Consider the following 24,191-nt stretch of genomic DNA (forward strand, 5'->3'; position numbering starts at 1 on the left):
GTGTATGCACAAACACAAACACACACGCATACACATTCATCATTTGCTATTAACTGCTATCATTTTGGTGCAAGTTTGGAAAGGACTTGTTCCTAAAATAAATATATTTAAGAAAATGGGACTTAAAAATATTATAGTTATTATACATGATGATTTTGTCTTCTCCACTCCCTCATATGCTTTTGAACGGCTTTGGCGATATGAATTTAGTATTATCACTCAGAGCTTAAATTCTCCCTGAGATACGTTCCCCAGCCCTTTAGTAGTCCTGGGTATATTGTTTCTGGTGCAGCACAGGGACTTAAAACAGAAATTGAGAGAATGTTGATAACGTGACTTAAAGCAAAAATTTTCCTTCCTTCCTTTCTCCTCTTCCCTCTCCCCTCTCTCTTCTTTTTATTTCTTTTTTTAATGTTGATCAATTAGCTAAAACTCTATAAAAACACCCTCAAAGGTTATGGGATCAAGAGTGTCTAGGTACAAAAGGACATTCTATCAATGTCCCTGCCTGCCCTGAATTATCCTTTTGCCTTTATCAGATTGCATCACTATCTCCACGCTATTATTAAATAATTGTCATATGTGGGCATGCCTACTCTGATCAAATTACATGGCACTATACAAACACATGACTGCCTTGTTTGCTGATACAATGATCTTTTAAATATCAGAGGCTTGAAATTATTTTACCTTATTTAGATTATGAGACCTTTAGTACTCCAGATATATATTCTGAGACACAATGCAATTCCAACATTATTAAACTGACAAAAACATTCATTTGTTCATGATTATTATTTTTTTAATCTGTCTGTTCAAAATCCAAAACCAGCTAACAGTGGAAGCCATTTACATTAGAATCATATTTTATATCCCACCCATATTATTGCCCCCAGAAAATAAATGGATTACAGAGCCATTCATTTTTGAAACATCTTTTTCAGAGGTGGGGCTCAGGGAGCTCTGAGAGGCTGCAACAGTTTACCAGAAGGAGCCAGGCCGTAAAGAAAGAAGTGCTGGCTTTGGGTGGGGCTGAATAGTTTGCATCTTTCCCACTGTTTTTCACTGCTATCGTTTCCATGAAAATCAAGGATGTGGGAATGTATGCCAGGGTAAGAAATGCTACAGACTGCTTTGTGTGCCAACACCCTCCACCCCATAATATCTTTAGCTGCTTGTCTTGATCATCGAAAGAGCTATCACACTAATATCTGGGAAAACTGCAGAGGAGCTAAGCTAACCAAAGAAATATCATTCTGGGGATCATATTTCTCCTGTCACAACAGTCTTTTCTCCTTATGAAGAATACTCTTCGCACAGAACCAAAAGGCTTTTGCTGTCTAGCCATCTAGACCATCACAGAGCAAACACATCTGGCCAAAAATCTTCCTTTTGCTTCACGATCCACCTCGCTTAACATTTTCCCTTTTGAACTCACTCATTCTAAAAATAAAATGAATCTCTCTGTACCCAGTTAACATGAGAAGCATCCATCAGTAGCCAGCATCTTCAATAATCCACATGCTGAACACACCTTATCTCTGTCCATTTCACAAACGGATAGTGTATGTATCATTATGAACCAAGCGGTTCCTTTAACATTCTCAAAAAGCAGCAGTTTGCACCTGCCTCTTCAAAAAGCAATGCTTTGCCTGCTATAGAGACTATAGTTACTCATGATGCTCCACTGTTTCTATAGTCATACTGATATTACACACTCACACACACACATTTACATATAGACATTCCTAATTCCAGCAGTTTACCTTTTTGGGTCTTTTTTTCCGCTGGCTACTGCCATTGAACTTCTCTCCACTGTCGCTTTTCTGACCTGCATCTTCGTTCATCATTTTGAACAGTTTGGAAAGAAAATACCTCTGCCATTAAACCCTGCCGCCTGTGCAGACCACTAGCGAGCGTGCACTTGCTGGAGGAAAGCAGGAGGAGAAGGAGGGGTGGGGAAGAGGCACGCACAGGGAGGGTGAGGACGGTGACGTTGCCATGGCAGCAGCTGCCACAACTGTTTATCTGACTGCATTGTTAAATCTGATTCAACCAATTACCATCAGGGACCCGTTACAATGAAGAAAGCCTTGAAAAAAGAATGCCAAGGACTAGAACGATTTGGGGACTCGGCTGGTTGGTTTTTGACACACCCTCGATTCGATCAGCTCTCAACCCACAAACAAAACCTGCACTTCATTTTCTTCCTACAGGTACTTCAACACAGAACAGACACAATACATAACGAGAAAACTGTAACATTCTTGAATGTGCCTCTGAGCCCGAATGGGTACATTTTAGCCAGTGAAGAGGATACTTAGGGGATAGGATGTTATTAAATTTTCAAAGTGAATACTAGAAAGTTATTTTTTTTAAGATGTGATTCACTTGATATCAAATTACAGTTTTTCAAAACTGAGCTTAAGGATAACTTCTGTCATAAAGCCTTGAGACCAGCTTCCCCAGTAACCAGGTGACTCAGACTCCTCCCTCCTCTGTGCCTCCTCTTTGCATTTATGCTACTGAAAGAGCACCTGTAAGACTAGTGCACAACAGCACTGTTTATCCAGCTGCCTTTTCTTGACAGGTCATGAGCTTCTTTAGGCCAGGGATAGTGTATGTGTGTGTGTGTGTGTGTGTGTTTGGGTGCGCTTGATGGGAGAAGATCATTGAATTTCCCAGAACCGAGCACGATGCATAGTACATTAAAGATGACTAATGAAGGTTTTGGGGGCCCTGGTGGCGTAGTGTTTAAGAGCTCAGGCTGCTAACCAAAAAGGTCAGCAGTTCAAATCCACCAGCCGCTCCTTGAAAGCGCTATGGGGCAGGTCTACTCTGTCCTATAGGGTCACTATGAGTCGGAATTGACTTGACAGCAATGGGTAATGAAGGTTCGGAGCCCTGGTGATGCAGAGGTTAAGAGCTCAGGCTGCTAACCAAAAGGTCGGCAGTTTGAATTCACCAGGCACTCCTTGGAAACCCTACGTGGCAGTTCTACCCTATCCAATAAGGTCACTATGAGTCGGAATCGACACGATGGCAATGGGTTTGATTTTTGGTTAATGAAGGTTTATTGAATATATATGAATATATAAATCAGACACTATGGGTGATACCATCATAAGAAAGTCCCGGGGTTAAAACACTTCATAATACAGCTTCGAAATCTTAATTCTCCCTGATGACTAATGAATAAAACACAGTCCCTACTCTCAAGGAGCTTATCATAATAGTTCCTGAATTCTTCTTAGTAAGAAAACAGGTTTTTTTTATATAACAAGAAGCCCAGTTTCATGTACTGGATCAAGGTGGCCTTTATTTGTTGGTATAAACATATTAAATCATGGATGCAACCACAGCTCAATATGTTTGGAAAAATACACATATGCAGACATTAAACATTCATCTATCCCTAGAAAAGGAACTCAGAATACAATGCATGGAATAATTAAATGTAAAAATAAAGTAAGGATAAAATCAGTGAGACAATGTATATAAATGCACTTTGAAAATTGAAGATGTCTATGTAAACTTGTTACTGTTATTGTTAACCCTATCATTATTATTAATATAAGTAGTTTTGACTCAGAAAGGTCTATCTTAAAATGTTTCTAACCCACAAATGTCTGCCAAAGTTGGGAACTCACTTTTTTAGCAGACAGAACAAGACATTATGCCATCAAAAGCAGAAAAGAAGGAAAGAAGATGGCTTTTCTAGCAAGTGTATATACAGGGCAGATGTGTTACTGACACACTTCGTTCTCAACTGAAGTCAGAATGTATTTTTTAATCAATGGGTTAAATTAGTTTCGGTAGTCCAGTTAGGCACCTAATCACTGTAAATTGGAAACAAATGTATTTAAAATATACTTTAATATTTTATTAATTAGTAACTGCTTAATATAGTCAGACAACCCTTTATAGTAGTGCCTTCTCTCAATGTAAAAAATACAGTGCATGCTCCAAACACTCAGACTCAGTAACTTTAATAGTCTTGTATAATCTCCTGGTAGCTTACTGTTGTTCTGGAATATTATTTAAACTCTTATACTTCCTTTACAGAGTATATTCCTATACAAATCCTATACCAGCTACATTTTGTAAACATTTATATTCAAAGTGTAACGTAAGAATCTCAGCAAGGAGATAAATTCAACAGGTGCTAGTAGTGTTATGGAATCCCTGGCAGTTGCAAACAGTTAATGTTCTTGGCCACTAACCAAAGGCTGGAAGCTGAAGTTCACCCAGAGGTGCCTCAGAAGAAAGGCATGGGGATCAACTTCCAAAATATCAGTCACTGAAAACTCTATGGAGCACAGTTCTACTCTGAAACACATGAGGTCACCATGAGTCAGAATTGATTCTATGACAACTGGTTGGTAGTAGTGCTATATCCATAACAGATAAATGCCCTACACATGTCAACACCAAAAGCAAACCTATTGCTGCCGAGTCAATTCCGTCTCATAGCAACCCTATAGACAGAGGAGAACTGCTGCCATAGGGTTTCCAAGGAGCAGCTGGTGGATTCAAACTGCTGACCTTCTGGTTAACAGCCAAGCTCTTAACCACTGCACCACCAGGACTCCACCCTACATATAGGGGACAACAACTGATGTGATGATGTTGTGTTTGGGGGCAGTCATCTTTTTCCTCTTCTGAAGCTTTCAGTCAATTTCTCTGTGCCTTTCTACTGGGAACTCTTTGCTTTCTATCCTCAAAGTACAGTTTTTGGTGGGCATGCCTTTGACTGAAATGTGAGCTCCTTGAGGGCAAGATTAATGCCCGTCTATCTTTGTATATCAGATGGAGCCTAACAGTGTATGGCATACACTAGGGGTCCAAGGTCTATTTTTAAAAGCAATAGAGAAACATTTTCAATATTTACTGTTAGTTTATATTTATGGTTAAACTTCTAAGGGGTAAAATTTTCATTTCCTGGATTTTATTTTATTTTGTATACCTCCTGATATTAAAAGAAAAAAAAAAAAACTAGAAAACATTGCCACTGAGTTGATTCCAACTCATGGCCACCCCATGTGTTAAAGAGTAGACCTGCTCAGGGTTTATTGGGCTGTAGTTTTACAAAAGCAGATCGCCAGGCCTTTCTCCTGAGGTGCCAACTTCAGGTTAGTAGTTGATCACATGTACTACCTGATGTGTAGGAGCTATGCATTATTTTAAATAAGACTTCTAAAGATATTTGAGAAATTGGAGTTGCTGTAGGTAAGATGGCAGTGATAATAATACTCTAAATTTGTAAAACATTTTATACTTTTTAAATCCCCTTTAGGCTTCTCCAGTGGAAGTTCCAGGAAGGCAGAGATCTTTGTCTGTTCTGCTGACTGATGTATCCCAAGCACCTAGAACAATGCTGGCACATGTTAACACTCAATAATTATTAAACGACTTCATTGGATTATCACAACCATACTGGAAGAAGCTAATATTAATCACAATAAGGTGAGAACACTAAAGTGAAGAACACGTTTGGTGACTTGTCCAATGTCTCAAAGTTAATGAGGTGCAGTGTGAAAGCTCTTTTGAAACTAAGCCACTGTTCTTTTATTAAATGATGGCTGGCTTCAATGAAAAGTGGCCACTTAATAAAGTGCTGTCAGATGGGCAAAGACTAAGATGGAAAATGCCAAGAGCACAAGCCACAGCCAAGTGATAGTGATTTAAGTGGAAAAAGGTAGACGTCTTTATTGGTTTCATGTTAAGCATATTTTATTGGCATGGACTTTTAGAGGAGATTATAATAATTATAATATGCCTACTCTCTTTTATTAAACCATTAGAGTTAATACAGTATTAGAGGATCTAACACAAACAACTTTTATTTTTTAATCATAACATTACTTGAGTAGGGTAAAGTTCCCTGAACTCTAAGCAGCTATGTCTCAGAGATGGGTTATTTTCCAAAAGTTTACTTGTGAGTTGGAGTTTACAAATGCATTTTTCACAGAAACAATGTTATAAATAAAGGCTTGGTTCTCTGAAGCCCTCAAGAGGCTTTTGCACTCAACTTGTGGTGGAGAATCTTAATGACTAGGTAGAGACTGGACAGTGGTCCACCAGAACATTTCTCTTCTCCTCTTGGGCATGCAGCTAGACCACATTTCCCAGCCTCTGCTATAGTTAAGTACAGGCATCTGACTTAGTTCTAGCCCTTGAAATGCAGTTGAAAGTGAGATATGCCTCTTTCAGATCTAGCTAATAAAACTCTCCCGCTAGTAATCTTCTCTCTTTGCCCATCTGTTGGCTGGATACAGAAGAAGACATGACCTAAAGAGTGGCAGAGCAACAGGCTGGAAAAAGTCTGCGTCCCTGAGTGACTATGGAGCAGAGTCCCTCGCCTTCCCATTCCCTCCTCCACTGACATTGGACATGGGTAACATTCCCTCATGAGTGTTTTGTCATTGAGATTATGGCTTTGTTTTTTACAACATTCCAAAAAAACCAAAACCAAACCCATGGCTGTCGAGTCGATTCCAACTCATAGCGACCCAATAGGATAGAGTAGAACTGCCCCATAGAGTTTCCAAGGAGCGGCTGGTGGATTTGAACTGCCGACCTTTTGGTTAGCAGCCAAACTCTTAACCACTGCACCATCAGGGCTCCATTACATTAGCCTACAGTAACTAATATAATCACCATATACACTCATGTTTCAAGGAACAATGCAGTCTCAGTTCCACCTCAGGATGCCCTTTATATGAATGATACATTAAAACTCCCAACCATTGGAAGTAGATTTTATGTCCTGCAGCAAATACTCTAGTACATTAGGAAAGCATGCCACAGGAATTAGTGAGGGATCAGAAGAGATGAAGAGAAGAGCATGGATGACTAGGAGTGGGGAGCAGAAAGGGATGCCAGATAGACCTATGAGGCCACAATCCCAGAGAAGCTTCCCTTCACTCTCCTTTTCCCCCTGCCTCTGTTCCTGAGTAAGTCCTTTGTTTCCCTTTTTATTACCAGTAGTAATTGTTCTGACCATGGTGGTCTCCCTTCTCTGACTGACTGAGAATGCGCACACAGAAAGCTTGCCTACCTTATTAAAAAAAAATAACATAGCTTGTTTGAGGTTCCCTAAGGATTCTTCACTTTCTCCCTTTTATATATACTTTTTCACTATTGAGAAAAAGATATAAAGTAAAGATAGCAAACAAGGGGAAAACCACAGTTTTTCAAAGTTCACAATATAAAAGCTCCTGGTATTTGTTGGAATGCACTAGCGCTGGGTCTCAGGCTACTCTCTTCCAGTATATTTCCTGAATTGCTTGGTGTTCTGCCTTAGCCTTATTCTGTATTCTTCTTCCATAGGAGACTGGAAGGACTCTTCTTTAAAAGTCAAACCTCTTCAAGAGCTAAAGTAAGGCTCATGACCAGGCAGGAGACCCTTTTCATTTTTTCTCCCAGTTACTCGCAATTCTGCTATCATAAACAGCAAGAAGTACTTCCTCTCCCTGTTTGTGATCCTTCCCTTCCTCTCACCTATGTCTTCCTGTTCTAGCATCCATTTATTCCTTTATTCATTTAACAGTTATTTATTGGATGACTGACTACTATATGCCAGGCTCTGTGCTGGATGTTGGGGATACGGCATGAATTAGACAATCTTTGCCCTTTACAATCTAAAGGTGAGGACAGGCATAGAACTAGAAGAGTAATAACTGCATCAGGGGGAGATATTAATGGTATTCTAGAAGCATAAAACAGGAACTCAAACTAGTCTAAAGAACAGGGAAAGTTTCTGAGAAAAAGTGACTTGTAAACTGAGGAGATTTGAGTGATGAGTAGGTGAAAAGGAAGGTGTAAGGTGGGGACTGGGAAGAATGATCCAAGCAGAAGCAGCAGTATGGGTGAATGCCCTCTGGTGGGAAAGAATATGGCACTGGCAGGACTAAGACAAAGCCCATGTGTCTGTCTGGTAGCCGCTAGCCAAGTCTGCAGTAGTGACTCCATCCTAGGCCTTAAAATATCACCAAGTGTGCTTGTCCACAGGACAGTCATTGACTCATGTAGGTATCTATCTGTGATACCTAATCATTATATAACCTGCAAGGTATGTAGCAAGACAGCACTGTTGGCTTACGAGGATAAGAACTCAGATGTTAGAATCAGATGATAAGAACTCAGATGTTAGATAAAAAGCAGATTTTGCAACCGTGTAACAAACTTAACTCTAGAATGTTTGAAGATAAAAGAAGCCAGTCCAGTCCTCACCCTGGACGAGAAGAAGTCCATGACTACCATCCTGAGCATATCTCCCATGAAGAAATGGGCAGATCTGAGAAACCACACCCAACAACATCTCCAAGCTTTATACCACCAACCGTCCTTTGGTAAAAGTATATCCTTTGTGCTTACCGCGGCAGATGCAAAGTTTTATCAGATTTATATGTCAGAGCAATTTTCATCATGACTTCACGTCAGACTTAGGTGGGATGAGTATAGGCTGCACCGAAGGAAATGAGGGGGAAGGTGGCATGAGACAACTCCAGGGGTGCAGGAGGGACTAGAGAGTGAAGAGTCCAGTAGCTATGTTAAGGATTTGGGACTTGGACCTCAAAGCCATGTGAAACCACCTACTAGATTAAGGACAGACATGAAATGATAAGATTTTCATTTCTTAAAAGAGAGTATTCTTTATAAAGAGCTATTAAAAAAGCTGAGAACGGATATGAAGAGATGTGCTTAAGAGGCTATATCAGCAGTCTGGGAGAAAGATGATGGTGATCGTTAGATCTTGGACCATTAACAGCGTTGCATTGGCAGGCTTTGGGAGGGGAATGAGAAGCAAGAGTGGAGAGGGCAGTGGGGAGACATCTTACCTCAACAACAAGGGAAAAGAGACTTCATCTTGATAAAATTGTCATATCAGGAAGAGGTTCATCTCAATAAAAAATATTTGAAATCCCTTTCATTCAATAAACACGGAAACAAGACCCAGAAAGATTAGGAAGTGTTCCAAGTTGCCACAACTAGTTAGTAGCATAAGGATGACCAGGACTCATGTCACCTCACTGAGCAGACTTTACACCATGGTAATTTTCACAGAGGAGTCTGTGGGGTGGTGCAATCACTTAACACGCTAGTCTGCTAACCACAGAAGGCTTGGAGGTTCGAGTCCTCCCATGGACACTTCAGAAGAAAGACCTCGAGATCTACTTCTGAAAAATCAGCCATTGAAAACCCAGTGGAACACAATTCTACTCTGACACATAGAGTCATGAGTCGAGAATGACCAGATGGCAACTTGTAATTTTCACAAAGGGAACAGAAAAGGCCTGTGTCAAATCTTATTATTTGAAATTAAGAAATCATCAGTTCTTGTGAAGGGGTAACAGCCCAGAGAGAAACTAGTCCACTAAACAAGCACTTCACTCAGGGAATGATTAAAGCAAGACCCTTGTTTTGGATATAAATGTGGTGTGTATCCAGCCAATGATAGAAGCCTTCTCAATACGGACCTTAAAGAAGCAGCAGCAATAGCAATTGTTTAGGAGCCTGCTTTCTTTCACTTTACACCGCACCTGTATAAGGTTTACCAAAAAGGAACCTGGTGACAAATTTTACCATGTCCAACCTAAGACAAAAAAGTTTGGAATTCAAGATACACAATGTTAACACCTCACTTCACCTAAGGCACCTAATTATTAAAATTTGCATAGTGATCAATTAATGAGTCTTATTTTACATAAATATCAGCAACAATATTTTAGATCAAATGTAGAATTTCACAGGAGAATAATAAAATGTGGGTGAGCTCACCACATACACATTCCTGGCTAGGTCAGTTTTTTAGGACACGTTGTTATCTGCTTGCTCTGCTATAGGGCTGCTCTACTCAGTCTCTAGTGATATTTGTTCTTGAAAATAGCTGTTATAATTGGGTTTCCAAGTAGGTGCAAATGAATGGCAGATTGGGGCAGGTTGTGTCCTTGGCAGACATTTTTTTTTCCAGTATGATTTAACTTTATTACTGTAACCATTCTTCATCTTAAAACCAGCTTAAAATTAAGTTATGACAAATGGATATTTTTCTTTTAACTATGAAGAGAAGGTATGTGTTCATTCATAAACACACAACGTAGAAATAACCAAGAGGCTCTACATTTGAGTCTTATGTAAGTATAAATCATATTTTAACAGATGCATAACAACGATGGTAATAGAAGTTACAAGAACACAAAGAATCTCAGTGTTAGAAGGTACCTTAAAAATCATCATATTTAGCCTCTCACTTTTGACAGGTAAGAAAATTGGAGCCCTACAGGATTATGTTACTTATCCAAGGTCGCAGATACAGTTAGTGGCACTTGCAACTAAAATCCAAGTTTTCTCATACCTAATTCAATGTTGCTGTTTTTAGTGGGGTATCTTTCTACTAAAATGAACTTCAGGAGTCCTCTCTCCTCAGCAAACACATAAGCCCAATGATTGTTCAGTTGCTCTCAGAGTGAAAAAAAAATGTATATATGTATGTGTGTGTGTATATATATATATGTATGTGTGTGTATATATATATATATAAAATTATGTACCAGGCAAAAATGTTTTAGGCATTAGGACTAAAGAGCCGAATAACACAAAGTGATGATTTTTTGCAAAACGTTACGAAATACCCCAAGTTTACGTCAGGCATTACTCTACCAGAGAATTATTACAACAGGAGAAGATGAAAAAAGGACTAATTTGGAAATAAGATAATTTTTCTACAATGTTACCCTTTACCAGAAAATCTTAAGAATGACAGAAAAGCAATGCTCTTCTGTATGTTAAAGCTTAAAAGAGCCTATAAACAAATCAATATAATCAAAAAGATTACAGATGGCACATGAATTAGTTTGCTATCTTATCACCCCTGTGATTAACTCATTAATGACTGACCACTACAATTTCTCTCAGGTGTAAAAAAAAAAAAAAAAAAAAATGAAGAGTTTAGTACCTATTAGTGTTCTCATTTCTCACTATCATCCAGTCTAGACTGATAGTATTCCAAATATCTATTGCTGTGTTAAAAACTACCTCATAAACTTAGTGGTTTAAAAGAATCATTTTTTTTTGTCCTAAATTTGTGGATCAGAGATTCAGGAAAGGCTCCTCAGGGTGATACATTTGGGATTCATGGGGTGTCAGCTAGGGCAGAGAGGGCTGGAAGGTCCACTTGCAAGGTGTTATCCTCACTCACTCACATATCTGGCTCCTTGGTGCTCATTAGCCTCTCCCTCTATCCACTTGGCATCTCATTCTCCAGGGCCTCTCCACATGGCTTGGGTGGTCTCAGGGTGGTTGCATTCTTCCATGACAGCTAACTTCCAAAGGGAAGAAGTGGAAAGTACCAGGCCAGTTAAGGGCTCTGCTGTAGCAGTCACAGGGCCCATCCAGTTTCAAAGGGTGGGAAGCTAAACTCCACCTCTTAATGGGGGAATGGAAGGGCACGTGGGATGCCTTTGCAGAAGAGCACGTGGGACGGGAGATATTGTAGCCATCTTAGAAAATATAATCTGCCACAGATGGCTAGCAAGTGAAGTGGACCATGAGTACAAGAGCTGACTGTGTATACTATAAATGCTGGTCTTCTCCCAAATGAACAGATTCTACTAGCACAATGCAGTGCTCTGCATTCTTTTTTTTTTTCATATATATATATACATATATATATATATACACACATACACAAAAATGTTGTCAATGTTAGTTTCTGGACCAATTAGCTGCAAAATTACCAACAAGTCAAACTCTACCATTTCCTCTCAAAGCAAAGTCTCCCTTGACTTCAGAAGATGGGTCTCATGCATCACACGTTCTAGACATGAGCCCCTGTGTCTAATAAATACTGAGGAATCACTTGCTCTTTCATATTTGCAGTGCAGCTTCTGCTGCCATCCCTCTCTCTACTCCCATCCTCTTTGCGCTCTCCTTTGCCTCTAACCCACTCTTGCACCCATTCTACCCCTCCTTGCAACATCTGTATGACCTCATAACAGTCTGAAATCAAACTGATAATGAAGAAAACCCTTTAAAAAGGAAACAGAAGTATATTTTAGCTTAGAACCAACTGGAGCTAATATTTAAAAACAGATATGCAGAGCAAGCATATTGATTGTTAGCTTCAAACTTTATACTAGGAAAATGATTAAACAAGCAATAGATTAGGGTTGGAGGAAAGATTAATTATTAATCTGTTAACTATTACTACAATCAAGAGTTTAGCTTATGTAAATGCTGGGTATTATTTTTTTCTGGGCCTTTACAAAGACTATATATCTGATGTGTTCTTTTTTGTCATTCAGTCTTTGTGGTGTTATCTTCTATTCACTCCTGATTCATGTTTCTAGCTTATAAGTAAAACTAGAAGAGAACAGAAAATGTCTATTTCAATTATTCAATCTGCTTAACTTTCAAGAATCAAGTGGGCCTTTGGGCATTGATAATGAGGTAATGACCAGTCCTGGAAAGGGGGTATCCAACTGTATCTTCTGATTTCTAATATTTTTTTCTGACTGCATTAACCATCTTCACCAAGGAATGAACTGGGTAATTCATTGAGGAGGATTCAATGAGGAAGATGAATCCTTCTTAAAGTAGTGGATCATCATACATGCAAAATTCAAATACTAAAGTAGGTCAATCCATTCATTTTGGTCACATAACCTAGCTATACAAATTACTATATAATATATGCTTGCCAGTTTATCCTGCATAAGTGTCCAAGAAATAACTTTTGCCAGCTTGTTAATTTAAAAAATCATTTGTTGTTGTTGTTAGGTGCCATCGAGGTGGTTCTGACTAATAGCAACCCTACGTACAATAGAATGAAAAACTGCCCAGTCCTGCGCCATCCTCACTATTGTTGCCATGTTTGAGCCTGTTGTTGGCAGCCACTGTGTCAATCCATCTCCTTGAGGGTCTTCTTTTGTTTCGCTGACCCTCTACTTCACCAAGCATGATGTCCTTCTCCAGGGACGGTCCCTCCTGATAACAGGTCCAAAGTATGTGAGAGGAAGCCTCCCATCCTTGCTTCTAAGGAGCATTCTGGCTGTACTTGTCCTAAGACAGATTTGTTTGTTTTTTTGGTAGTCCCTAGTGGCACAATGGTCAAAAATTCAGGCTACTAACCAAAAGATCCGCAGTTCAAACCCACCACCTGCTCCTGGGAAACCCTATGAGGCAGTTCTATTCTGTCCTATAGGGTTGTTATGAGTCAGAATTGACTAGGTGGCAATAGGCTTGTTTTTTGTTTTGTTTTTTGGTTATGGTATATTCAATATTCTTGGCCAACACCATAATTCAAAGGAATCAATTCTTCTTCGGTCTTCTTTATTCACTGTTCAGCTTTCACATGCTTGGGTCAGGCACACCTTAGTCCTCAAAGTGAGATCTTTGCTTTGTAACACTTTAAAGAAGTCTTTTGCAGCAAATTTGCCCAATGCAAAACTTCATTTGGTTTTTTGGGTTTTTTTTTATTTTTTTGGTGTCCCCAGGTTTATTGAAAATATTACAGAATTCAAGTGGCTCCATGTGGTATTTTGAAATTCATCCCAGCTGTGGGCAGGTTGGACAGGCTGCCAAAGTTCAAGAGTTTCAGCATTTCCTTACTGTCAGGATCTACTTCAGCAATCTCCTGATCCAGGACTGAGACCTCAGGAACACAACTTTCTCTCCTTCTCCTGCAGCTTGATGGAGATACCTCTCCCGGGGCCTCTCTGAATCTGCTTCTTCAGGTGAGTGACATAGCCTGCTATCTTGCTGTGGCACTTCTTGGTGGGAATAATGGTGATCTCGCACACACGCCTGTTGGTGTGGAAGTAGTTGACCAGGTGCATGTAGTACTTCTCAATGATGACCCAGTCCAATTTCTTCATGGTTTTGGTGTGAACACGGCCCATGTTGGCAGGTCCCTGGTAAAAGGGCTTGTTTGATTTTTTGACTGCTGCTTCCATGGGTGTTGATTGTAGATCCAAGTAAAATGAAATCCTTGACAACTTCAATCTTTTCTCCATTTACCACGATGTTGCTTATTGGTCTAGTTGCGAGGATTTTTTTTTCTTTATGTTGATGTGTAATCCATACTGAAGGCTGTAGTCTTTGATCTTCATCAGTAAGTGCTTCAAGTCCTGTTCACTTTTAGCAAGCAAGCAAGGTTGTGTCATTTGCATATCACAGATTATTAATGAGTCTTCGTCCAACCTGATGCCATTTTCTTCCTCACATAGTCCACCACAGTATGAAAAACTGACAGATGAGTGGTGGACAAAATCATTTAAAATACAGCAACAATAATACATTCAAGACTGTAAAGAATGAAATGAGTGAGAGCAACTAAGTCCTATTTCACAAATCCAGTTGGTGAGCCTCAGAATATCTTGAGCCACACTTGGATCTTAACTGTTCGATTTAAAGCTCTAGTAATCTATGTGAAAACATATACAGCCTTTCACATATCCTTTATACCAAGCCAATTATCAGATTTTTCCTGGGCCCCTAAACTTCCCTACCTATAAAGTGTCAAGAACTGTGAAAAGTCTGAGATTTTATCCTACCTGCAATCTGACAAGCTAAGCTACCACAGTTTGTTGCATGCTAGCAGAAGATATAAGACTCCTGGGTCAGAGATAAAGGACTTTATTACTCATGGCATACCAGCAGCATGGGCATCAGAACATTTGTACCATTTCCCTTCCCCCAAGTCCCACAGGAGTGTTGCATATAGGTCCAGATGGATGCCTACACACTCAGTAGGTTGCATACAAGAGAGAAACTTGAGTTTAGGGAACTCACATCTTTCATAGTGAGCAATAAGCATGCTGCACTTTGCTCCAGAGGGAGACATTATCTTAATTATACTGGACATTAAGCATGCCTATCTCCTATCTCTATTTTCCAAGGCTGTTTGCTTTATGGTCTAGAAAAATGTACTCTGGAACAAAGACAGTCAGTATCTCTGCTTTCAAGATGTGTAGAAATGCAAGAGACCTGTGAAGAATTATTTCTTCAATGGAAAGTTTCAAAAAGTACAGGTAATCCTACAACTGAACAGTGAAATGTCAAATTGCCTTTTTTGAGAGTCCAAACTTAATTGGAAATCGGATGAATATTTCCTTTAATTCTCTGCAGTCTTGCATATACAACAGTGGAATAATAACAAAATATAAAAGTTAACTTCGTTATAAACATTTGCAAGATATGACGAAGTATCTGTAGTATTGCCATAACTATTATGGCATACAATGAGGAACTATGATTTGAAAGTTGGTAGACATAGCTTTTAATTCTGGTGCTTCATTAACTGGCAACATGGCTCACAACAAATTATATAATTTACCTGGGCTTCAATTTCTATATCTGTTCCAACGTGTGAGCTCTCTCTTATTTTTCCCAGATAATTTCCACATTCGTTTTTATTGCTAAAAGTCCTTGAATCTATGAACCCACATCTTAAGATGGTAAAAATGACTCAAAGTAACTCAACGAGAGTTTAAGGAGCAGATTAAATGGCCAGTGACTCACTATCAGACAGAAATGTAATGTAGCTGACTTCATTTTCAATTTCCTTTTCTTTTTCTATTAGAAAACATAGACATTGGAAGAATCTAATTTGTCTCAAGGTCACCAAAAAAAGTAAGAAAATAATGAGAGAAAACAGAAATGTTGACATTAATGTTACAAATTATTTAGAGCTAGAAGACAATGTTGGCAGTTGTACAAATGCTATAGAGTTTACCCACTAGTTTGGACAGAAGTAATAAGTCTACTAGGCTTGAGACTTCAGCAACTTTTCCCTTCTCTCTTTCTAACCTCTTACACCAGTCAATAAAACCCTTTGTTTCAACTTTGGAGATACATCTACGTATTCCTTTCATTCTATTCCCATCAAGATTGCTGTACCCCTTTTTCTCTCGTATCTGAACTATTTTAATCAACAGGAGTTGCAGTCACTTTACCTTAGGTTTTCTCCTTAATCTGACCTCCAGACTGTTGTAATATTATTCTTCATAAAACTTTTTTTTTTTCAGCATTCTTAGAATAAAGTTTAAACATCTCCAACAACTGCTCATATTTATCTATTGCTCATATTCTTCCATCCCTGCTAACCAAAAGGCAGCAGTTTGAATCCACCAGGTGTTCCTTGGAAACTCTATGGGGCAGTTCTACTCTTTCGTATAGGGTCATAAGAGTCGAAATCAACTCAAAGGCAACAGGTTTGGCTTTTTTGGTTTTGCCTTAGAGTATTTCACTCACAGTGGTATATTAAATAAAAATACAGAGTGATCAAATTTTAGTTAAGGAAAAGTTATCAGAGCTTCTAGGAGAAGCATCTAATCCAGTCAGTCTTGGTGGGTCAGTAAAAGATTCCCAGATTTTAAAAAAAAATGCTTATTCTTAACTTACTTTCTTCCTTCTCCCTAAAATCTACCCATCTCAAACCCCAAATTGACTATCTTGGATTGAATTGTGTCTCCCAAAAACATGTGTCAACTTGGTTAGGATACAATTCCCAGTATTGTGTGATTGTCCTCCATTTTGTGATTGTAATGTTACGTTAAAGAGTATTAGGGTGGGATTATAACACCCTTACTAAGATCACATCCCTAATCCAATGTAAAGGGAGTTTCCCTGGAGTGTGGTCTGCACCACCTTTTATCTTACAAGAGATAAAAGGAAAAGGAAGCAAGCAGAGAGGAGGGACCTCATACCACCAAGAAAGCAGGGCCAAGAGCAGAGCACGTCCTTTGGACTCGGGGTTCCTGCATGAAGAATTTCCTAGTCTGGCAGAAGATTTAACAAGGAGCTTCCTCCAGAGCCTACAGAGAAAGCGTTCCCCTGTAGCTGACACCCTATATTTGGACTTCTAGCCTACTAGACTGTGAGAGAATAAATTTCTCTTTGTTGAAGCTATCCACTTGTGGTATTTCTGTTATGGCAGCACTAGATACCTAAGACATTGACTATGGAGCTTTTTCCAAGAAATGAATACTACATTAAACTTTCCTTCTCTCTAGATCACTTTGCCACTTATCTGCATTAATTACATAAACTAGTTAACTGCTTAGTATGCATTTGCCTTTTCTCCTCAACCAGATGCCTTGCAATCCCAAATAAAATCCCCAGGGATAAATGTGGGACCACAAAAGAAAGAAAGAAAGAAAAGATACCCTTTGTAAGTACCCTTTAAAAAAAAAAAAAAAGTGGGTGAAAAACACTGTTGGTATTTGTTATTTCCTGCATAGATTCATTGCAGCTAGAATAGTAAACAGCCTATAAAAAAGGATGCAGTTTCTAACCAACTTAGAAAAAGGGTTGGGTTCCCAAAGTTGGAACACATTTTCCCATAGACACTATGTTATATATGACTTGATGAGTTCCATGATAGTGCACAAAAATCTCTATAACCTATGATGTACCCTCTAAAACAGTTTTCCGTTATATCTAAGAATGTCATTTTAAACTTTTCTTCTATAGGAAAATTAATTTCATACTCCACTAGAGACACCAAAAAACACTTCCCCACTGTCATGGATTGAATTGTGTCCCCTGAAAATGTGTGTCAACTTGGCTAGTCCATGATTCCCAGTATTGTGCGATTTTCCACTATTTTGTCATCTGCTATGATTTTACTATGTGTTGTAAATCCTACCTCTATGATGTTAATGAGGTGGGATTAGAGGCAGTTATGTTAATGAGGCAGAACTCAATCTACAGGATTAGGTTGTGTCTTAAGCCAATCTCTTTTGAGATATAACAGAGAGCAGCAAGCAGAAAGACATGGGGACCTCATACCACCAAGAAATAAGATCCAGGAGAATAGTGTGTCCTTTGGACCCAGGGTTCCTGAGCTGAGAAGCTCCTCGACTGGGGAAGATTGATGACAAGGACCTTCCCCAAGAGCCAACAGAGAGAGAAAGCCTTCCCCTGGAGCTGGCACCCTGAATTCGGACTTCTAGCCTAAACTATGAGAGAATAAGTTTCTCCTGTTAAAGCCATCCATGTATAGTATTTCTGTTACAGCAGCACTAGATAACTAAGACACCCACCAAAGTAACCTAAGCAGGAAAGTGGGGAAGAAAAGAAAGAAGGATGTCATTGGATAGAAAAGAATCCAAGAATTTGCTAATTCTCTACATTTGTCCAGAAAGATTTTCGATGTTCCTTGGACAAACTTTACTGAGCACCTGCTAAGTTCCAGGTTCAGATCTCCATTCTAGAGGTACAAAGATGATAAGTAATGACTCTTGCCCTCAAGGATGTGTATAAAAAGGTTCTCTCTTCTCATGGAGAAATGTCTGTTCCCATATTTGTCTTAACCTGGGAAGGTTAAAATCACCCCCAAGTGGCTCCTTTACATTAGCTGCAGTTTTCTCTCATCAATATTTTCTTTTTGCAGTGCTGGTCAAACAGCAGACATAATTCTTAATTAATTTAATAGATTGCAGGTAAATAAGACAACTCAGTTATTGTTAGTTTCATTGGAAAATTCCACCCACTTTTAAGCTAAGCAAAAAGACAAACAACAGAGATTCTTCTTCTGGGTCCATCTAAGGAACATTTGTGACACAGTTAAATTTTTTCTTAATTCTTCTCTTGGCATAATTTCACCCTCAAATTCACCTCATCTTCAACATTCTCCTGTGCCAACATTTAGCCCAGGTCTGCCCTTAGGATCAGAGTTCCTTCCTCTTGAACTTTCTAGGTAATTACCAGCAAATTACTCATTCTGTTTGCAGCTAATTTGGCATGGCAGCATGCGCACAGAAAAATGGCATAACCACAGGAAAAGATACGGACATCCATCCCCAGATCTACCCTTGAGGTCTGGAGACCTGGCCGACAGTGAAGGTCCGGTCAGGAAGCCAATGCACACTGCTTGACATAGTTAAGAATGCTCTAGCTGTACTTAGACAACTAAGTATTCCAGATAGGTGATATCTGGTGGTTGTCAATAGGTCTCAAATACTAGTAACAAAAAGGTCCCATGAACAAGCAGTAAACAGTCTCCCTACACCGCTGTCTATCTCAGAATCCTAAAACAAATGTAAAATGTCCACTTAATTTGCTCTTCATCATAAAGAGTCAGAAACCAGGGTGGGCTTCTTGATAATGTTGAATGAGGACAGTAATGAAGATAACAACTCCATCTCACCAAACATGGAATCTAATCCACAACTTCTTTCTCAGATTGTTAGTAACTACTGTAAGAAATTCCTCTTCTCCAAAAATAGAATAAAGCCATGTAATAATAATGTTAAGCTGGCATTTAATGGTATAAGTGAGATTTTTAAAAAGTATTTTCCAATATTTCTTAGATTTAATACCCTAGAGAATTTTTTTCCCTCCCAATCATGACCTTGCATTTTTGGTATGCTCTTCAGTATGGGTGGTGGCACAGTGGTTAACAGCTACAGTGAGCTAGGGCTACTAACAAAAAGATTGGCAGTTCGAATCCACCAGCTGCTCCTTGGAAACCCTATGGGGAAGTTCTACTTTATCCTATAGGGCTGCTATGAGTCGGAATCGACTCCACGGCAATAGGTAAGGACGGGTAGTCAGGACACATGAATCTTATTCCCAGATCAAAAACTAATTGGATTATAACCATGGGAAAGTCATTATAACTGAATCTCAGTGTCTTTGTTTCTAAAATAACAGGGTTAAACTATAGGTATGAATTGTAAGGTCATTCTATGAGCCTGTAATCTTAGTACAAACTCAGTCATTCTCACCTCATGAAATACAAGATTGTCTTGTTATTCTATGTTTCAGAAGTGGCCACATGATGTTCCTTGGATCCCTATCTTTCTGGTTCCTTACGATCAGATAATAAGTAGTTTTCCAAACACAGGAAATAAATAGTTTTATTTTTCTCAATTGTAATCTAACTGTGACCATTTAAATACTCCGACTTGGATAATAGAGCAGTTCTTGTGATTCCACAGGGTGCAGATGGTTTTTCTGATACTGTAAGTTGTTTTATGGAACAGTGAATATCAGCTGGGACCCTCTTCCAAAACTTGTTTCCTGTGCAGTAACCCTATGCTTTCCTCTTCAGGGGAAGTATGTCTCAGCTGAAAGTTGACAGCAGATATTTTCAGAAAAGATACATCAACAAGTGTTTGAGTGGGTCTTCTAGCTCAGCCTAGGAACGCTATTTAATCTGGAAGAGAGCACGACAGCGTGTCTGTCTCTTTCAATAATATAAAACAAATGACACTAGTTTTATTTATAAAGTGTACCTTTCTTATCTCTAAACTAATCCTTCGATCTCTCACTGGTATCATTGACTTTGCAATACATCACAGTCATGTGACAGCCTTTCTTGTTGTTAGCTGCCATTGAGTCGCCCCTGATTATAGTGACCCCAGGCACAAGGGAACGAAACACTGTCCGGTCCTGCATCTCCATGATCAGTTGGGGCTCAGACCATTGCAATCCATAGAGTTTTCATTGGATGATATTTGGAAGTAGGTTGACAGGCTTTTCCGCCTAGTCCATCTTAGCCTGGAAGCTCCACTGAAACCTGTTCACCATCACAGGCATTGACATTCAGGTGGTGGCTGTGAGTGATGTGCATTGCCATGAATTGAAAACAGGTCTCCCTCGTGGAAGGTGAGACTTCTGCCACTGAACCACCACCGCCCCCATGTCTTACTCATTGCTGAGTGGAAGATTTTGAGACACACAAAAGTCCCTAGACACTCTATTTCTGGAGCTCCAAAATCAACAGTATGCAATTGGGAATTTTAAAGGTCTACACTCTCGGCGTAGAATTCCTTTGGAATAACAACTAAAAGGGTGACGGCAGGAATGAAGATTAGCTGGCGCTTTGAAAAGGGATACAGAGGGAAAGTAGATTGATATCTCATTGCTTTGGATGCCCTTTTAAGCCCTACTGAGAAAATGGAGTTCAATTCCTTAATGAGAAACCAAACTGGTACATAGTGCTTGACATTCACAAGGTAACTTCACCTAGATTATCATCCTTAGTCCACATCATACCCATCTATGAAGAAGTTCTCCTCGGTTCTCCCATTTTATTGGAGAATGAATTTGTAGCTCAGAGAAGCTATCAAAAAATAAAAATAAAAAGTTGCCATCAAGTCGATTCTGACTCACAGCGACCCTATAGGAGAGCGTAGAACTGCCCTATAGGGTTTCCAAGGAGCAGCTGGTAGATTTGAACTGCTGACCTTTAGATTAGTAGCCAAGCTCTTACCCACTGGGCCACCAGGGCTACTTAGCTTACAAACAAGCCCTGGTGAGTGCCAGAAAGAGGGCTGCAATGTAGGTCTTCTAGCTCCCATTACCACTGTCTTATATTCCTCATACTTAGCCCATACCCTTCACTCTCCACAAAGTTCATGCTCCAGATCTGGGACAACACTATCCAACAATAGGTTTTCTATATGTAGAAACCTATTAGAAAAACAGACAGAGAAAAGAAGAGATGAATTCCAAGTATTCTTTCTATATGCTTTTCTCCCTCTAAAAAGGCAGATGTATGATTTAAGTTGTATATATATTTCAAACGACGTGTCAAAGAGTAGTATAGTAAATAGAACTACTAATTAGACTCAAAATAATGCTTTGATACATTTGTGACAGCATTAACATTTCTGCCATGGATTTTTGAGATGCATTGGTTTCAGAAGCTCTTTATTTGTAAAGTACTCCACTGAATTCATAAAGGAGTTACGCCACAAATTGATCACACTGCAATTACATCTAATTGTGACTACCTCATAACACACTGTACTTGACTTGAGTAAATACAAATGTTTTGTTTTAGAAAAGAAAAAGAAAGAAGGAAGGAAAGATGAAAAGCACACATAAGGTTGACTGCATTATTTGCATACTCTTGAATTTGATATTAAGAGTTTCACTGTATTATTCATCACAGGTTCTGAAATTACTAAATAATGGGAAGAAGGATGTTCAGATGGGGTTTTCCAATTCTTTTTAATGAGAAGCTTCTCCTAGTTACCTCCTGCTGAACCCTGCAGTTAAATCTGTCCCACCCTGATAACAAAAGAACAAAAGAACAAACCACTGGTCTACTTAAGGATTCATCAGTGATAACACTAAGCCATCAAGTTAAACTAGAATACAAAAAAATAGAAATGGGGTAGGAGTGAGAAGGGGTAAGAGAGACAAAATAATATCTTTATTTTTAATTATATTTCAATGATTGAGTAAACCGCATTTGAAGTGGCTTCTATCCCTTAGGAAGAAGTTTAAAATCAAACCATTCCAGCTTACTAATAAGCAAGAAATCAGCCCATCTGCCCATTATACTGCAGCAGTCTCCAGGGCATCCTCTCTCTCCTTAAATAAATAAATTCAAGGCAAGACAAATGGGTAGTTCAGAAAAAGAAAGATAAATACCTCTAAAAAAGACAAAATAAAGAGAAATTGTAAGCCATTAATAACTTTATTATAAAAACTGATTTTTTTCTAATGCATTTCTGTAAGATTCTTATAAATAATGTTATATTGCTCTTATTTTATTTTATTATTGTGTATTTTAAATTAAAATTTACAATTTATTTCAATGAGTTTTTGGCAAACTTCAATTTACAGTAACAGAACCAGCAGATGATTCAAGTCATCTCTCTGCTAAGTATCTTTCAAGCAAGTAAACATCTCAAATCTTAAGGAAAAACGATCATTGATTTCTTAATCAGGCTTTCCAGTATGATAATTCCACTATTTTCTTTGTTCCTGCTAATATTTATAACCCTGAGAGTCCACCAAAATATCTTTCTGCTTTCACTGAACCCATTTTCCCTCTAAGTATAAAAAGGAAATGCTCACCCTCCCTCTCATAAAAACAAACAAAAAAATCCCTTCCTGTACTTAAAAGTCATTTTCAGTTTTTTTTTTTTATTTTCTGGTTTAAACCATGCTAATTTCTGAAACCCTTTTTAAAGCACATTGGCCCTTTACAAACATAGAATTAATACAAAACCATAGCCAGCATGGTGCAGACATTTTTAAAACAATGGTAGTGAATTGCTGACTCATACTCAGCTTGCAATAGAGTTTTTCCCTGGTCTTTTCCTTCATTGCTTGTGCTAAATCCAATCCAGTATTTACATTACAAAGAACTTCATATTCTCCATATAGAACTTTTATTCTCTTTTTGTTAAGACTATTTCAATTTTATTTCTATTCTTTGGGGGTCTCACCTAATTTAAGCATCAAGTACAAATCTGATAGACACATTCTAAATTGCTTTCTCCAGGTCATCCATAAAGATATTAAATTAAGTGGTCCTCCAAAACCAGTTCATTGCTTACTACCCTACAAGAGGGAAACTGAGCTATGGAGAACTGTGTAGGTTCTTGCTTCAAGCTGAAGGCTTTCGTCTTCACAACAGTTCTGCTAGGTTAGACATGCCCACTTTTTAAAAAAATACCAAGTGAGTCAAGTCTAAAAACTCTCTAGTCTCTAGATGTTGACTCCTCCCTGATATATTATCTTTATTATTACTATTATCAGTATCATGTAAAGAGTGTACTCTCCTGTGATTTTATTTTACTTGAGGATGAAATACATGCTTCATTTTCATTATTAACTTTGTATACACTATCACTCTGTTGCTTTTTGATATTTATAATTCACACAGTACTCTAGATATTACTTCAAAAAATGGGCATTTTTATTCTAGATAATAAATATAACTATTTAGTTTTCATGTGAAGAAATGTATCCTTGTTGTTATTGTTGTTAGGTCCCATCGGGTTTGTTCTGACTCACAGCGACCCCGTGGACATCAGAACGAAACACTGCCTGGTGCTTACTTATTGTATTCTTAGTAGCAGGTGAATCCAAAGTAAACTAGATAATACATTTCAATTTCAAATCAAATAATGGGAAAACCATGCAAAATTGTGTGGATATTAATCAAGTAATAAGGTATACGTGTTGAATTATTTCTCTCACTTATAATTTAAGGGTGTCAACAAACATTCCCATAACTCTATCTTCTTAATCTCCCAGGGCATTTTGGAGAATGGGCATTTTGGTTGTTAAAATAAGTAAGTCATTCTGAGGCATGGAGATACAGTAGAAAAAGCACAGAAGAAACCTAATTTGCTATGTAAATTTTCACCTAAAACACAATAAAATGTTATTTAAAAATAATAAAAGAATCAAGAAATGAAAATAGTGGAGAATTA

The 24,191-nt window shown here is 38.5% G+C and overlaps 1 protein-coding gene and 1 pseudogene across 14 annotated transcripts in view; both read right to left on the minus strand.

Moving 5' to 3' along the window:
• Positions 1–24,191, minus strand: part of ANK2 (ankyrin 2) — a 773,539-nt gene that overhangs the window by 376,302 nt on the left and 373,046 nt on the right. For 13 of the 14 annotated variants that reach the window (XM_023740209.1, XM_023740206.1, XM_023740202.1 and 10 more), the window contains exon 1: positions 1,767–2,163. The exons of the other annotated variant lie outside the window; for it this stretch is intronic. In XM_023740209.1, coding sequence (XP_023595977.1) covers positions 1,767–1,850 — 84 coding nt within the window. In that variant the 5' untranslated portion in view covers positions 1,851–2,163. Of the gene's footprint in view, positions 1–1,766; positions 2,164–24,191 lie in introns of those variants that run through there. 14 annotated transcript variants of the gene reach the window in all.
• LOC101359401 (40S ribosomal protein S17 pseudogene) lies at positions 13,427–13,904 on the minus strand (annotated as a pseudogene).

The sequence above is a fragment of the Trichechus manatus genome, unplaced genomic scaffold (genome assembly GCF_000243295.1).
Source record: "Trichechus manatus latirostris isolate Lorelei unplaced genomic scaffold, TriManLat1.0 scaffold00150, whole genome shotgun sequence".
Lineage (NCBI taxonomy): Eukaryota > Metazoa > Chordata > Mammalia > Sirenia > Trichechidae > Trichechus > Trichechus manatus.